The sequence below is a fragment of the Sorex araneus genome, chromosome 6 (genome assembly GCF_027595985.1).
Source record: "Sorex araneus isolate mSorAra2 chromosome 6, mSorAra2.pri, whole genome shotgun sequence".
NCBI classification, from domain to species: Eukaryota; Metazoa; Chordata; class Mammalia; order Eulipotyphla; family Soricidae; genus Sorex; species Sorex araneus.
The window spans coordinates 106,000,880-106,003,781 of NC_073307.1; the positions used below are offsets into that span (position 1 = coordinate 106,000,880).

The following is a 2,902-nucleotide window of genomic DNA, read 5'->3' on the forward strand; positions in this document are numbered from 1 at the left end:
AAGAAAACATATTTTTACATGTCATCACAACTTGTTTCAACTAATGAAGCCCATTTTTATAAGTATTATTCAGGATTAGGGTCAGAAAATTATGTCATCAGATAAAAACATTAAAACATGGACTCAAAGTCAAACTTGGATTTGAATTTTGATTCAAGCTTTATATTTTTGTCAACTCACAGTTTATTGAGTCATATTTAACTTGCAGTTTTTGTATTTAAAATAAGTATAGTCACATCTATGCTATAGGATTTGTTATACATTTAAATAAAAATTTAACACCTATTAGAATTTATTTCTATGAATAAGAAGATGTTTTCTGATTAGCCAATGTATTCCTATAAATTATAATGATATCATAATATGGAAATAATTATGAAATATGCAAAATAACTATAAACATGATATAAAGAATAATTTACTGAAGCTGGAAAAATGATACTGACTGTATGATTTAATAAATGTGGATTGATTTTTGTTTTTAGTTTTATGTTGGTGCTAGAGGCCCAAGAGTTTTTCACAGTGATTAACTTTAGTTTTAAGTCTTATCTTTTGGCAGAGCCAAATTTTCTTTTTTCACTGATATAAAATATCCAGGTCTTAATTTAAGTGATCCTGTCACTTCTAATGCCCTTTGCCTACCTTTGAAAGAGGTAATACTAAAGGTAGTATCCCTTGCATACCAGTTCTCTTTGTAAATGTTCCGATAGCAGATGTCTAATTACCAGCAGCTAGTAGGATACTTGCAGAGATTTAATTGGTCGAGATGTACTTGGACCCCATCACTGGACTTAGAGGTCATTTTTTCTCTAAAATATGAAAATGTTTTTTAATCTTTTAAAGTCTAACTGCTAAGAGTCTTCTAAGAAAAGTTAACTTATTAGTCACCCAGTGTAAGTCACGTTTTTAAAATCTTGTACTTCTTTCACTACAAAATTTAGTCATAACATGCTTGAGTTCACGTTAGTACCTGAATTACATGAGGAATAAAGAGACATTAGATTTCTCATGTTAATAAAAATAAGTTTTATATCCTGAGATGCTTAATAGTAAGGTAGGAAATAATAAATGATAATACAGCAATAGCAATAATAAAATTGCTTCCATTTAATTTGCATTCACTAGTTTTAATGTGTCATAGAAAGCATTTTATTGAATACTGATGATTTTCTGAGTTTGACATAGTTAGCATAACATTTGGACTGGAACGATAACACAGCAGGTAGGGCATTTGACTTTCACATGGGCGACCTAGTTCAATTCCTCTGTCCCTCTTGGAGAGCCGAGATACTGAGAGTATCTCGCCCCCATGCCAGAGCCTGGCAAGCTACCTTTGGCGTATTCGATATGCCAAAAACAGTAACAACAAGTCTCATGAGACATTACTGGTGCTCGCTCAAGCAAATCAATGAGCAATGGGATGACAGTGACAGTGACAGCATAACATTTGAGAATGAGAAAACTGAGGCATAATAAGTCAAACAGCTTTCTGTAAAAAGAATCAAGGTAAGCAAAAAATCAAAGTAAAAAGTAAAATATGAAATTAAACAATGTGATTTAAGGAAAGCTTAATCAATATTACCAATTAAAAAAATCATGGGTGATATTTTTCACTTACCTTCCAAGTTCTCACTCAACTTATTTTCTTGTACAGGAAACAACATATCTAAAGAATGTAAAATGCTCATCAACTGCCAGTCATTATGTCAAAGGTCAACAGTTCCAGCCTGACACCAAAATATTTTATTTTAAATGGGGTCCCTGGTTTGGAAGCTGCACACGTTTGGATCTCCCTGCCCTTCTGCTTCATGTACATCATTGCTGTTGTGGGGAACTGTGGGCTCATCTACCTCATCAATCATGAAGAGGCCCTGCACAGACCCATGTACTACTTCCTGGCCCTGCTTGCCTTCACAGACATCACCCTGTGCACCTCCACTGTACCCAATATGCTGTGCATATTCTGGTTTGACCTTAAGGAGATTGACTTCCATGCTTGCCTGGCCCAGATGTTTTTTGTTCACATGCTGACTGGGATGGAGTCTGGGGTGCTCATGCTCATGGCCCTGGACCGTTATGTGGCCATCTGCTACCCCTTACGCTATGCCACCATCCTGACCAACTCTGTGATTGCCAAGGCTGGCCTTGTCACCTTCTTGAGGAGTGTAATGCTCATTATCCCCTTCACGGTCCTCACAAAGCGTCTGCCTTATTGCAGGGGTAATTTCATTCCGCACACCTACTGTGACCACATGTCTGTGGCCAAGGTGTCCTGTGGCAATTTTAGGGTCAATGCTATCTATGGCCTGATGGTTGCCCTTCTAATCGGTGTGTTTGATATCTGTTGTATATCTGTATCATACACTATGATTTTGCGGGCAGTGGTGAGTTTATCATCTGCAGATGCTCGTCACAAAGCCTTTAGTACCTGTACATCTCATATATGTGCCATTGTGATCACCTATGTCCCAGCTTTTTTCACTTTTTTCACTCACCGCTTTGGAGGACACAGTATCCCTCACCACATCCACATTATTATAGCCAATCTCTATCTGCTACTGCCCCCTACAATGAACCCCATTGTATATGGAGTAAAGACCAAACAGATTCGAGAAGGCGTGATAAAATTTTTATTTGGAGACAAAGCTATCATTACCCAAGAAAAATCATGAAATAGGGATATTTCTGATAGAGGATATAAAAGCAATATTAAGAAATACATTTATAAAAGATGGGATAAAATGGTATAAGAGTATGGTGCTCTTCATTATGTAGGTTTTATAAAGACATATTGTAAAATATGCTGTGAAATGTTTCATCTGTGTAAATATCTGCCAAATAGAAAAAAGTGCGCGTTCCCCCGGAGATCTCTCCAGCCCACGGAGAGACAACAGTGGAAAGC

At 36.7% G+C, this 2,902-nt stretch overlaps 1 protein-coding gene across 1 annotated transcript; it reads left to right on the plus strand.

Annotated features, from left to right (window-relative positions):
- Positions 1-1,703: 1,703 nt before the first annotated feature.
- On the plus strand, positions 1,704-2,672 carry LOC101548805 (olfactory receptor 52N2). The gene has a single exon (XM_004621242.3). It carries the CDS (start codon positions 1,704-1,706, stop codon positions 2,670-2,672), a length of 969 nt encoding a protein of 322 aa, XP_004621299.2.
- Positions 2,673-2,902: the final 230 nt, after the last annotated feature.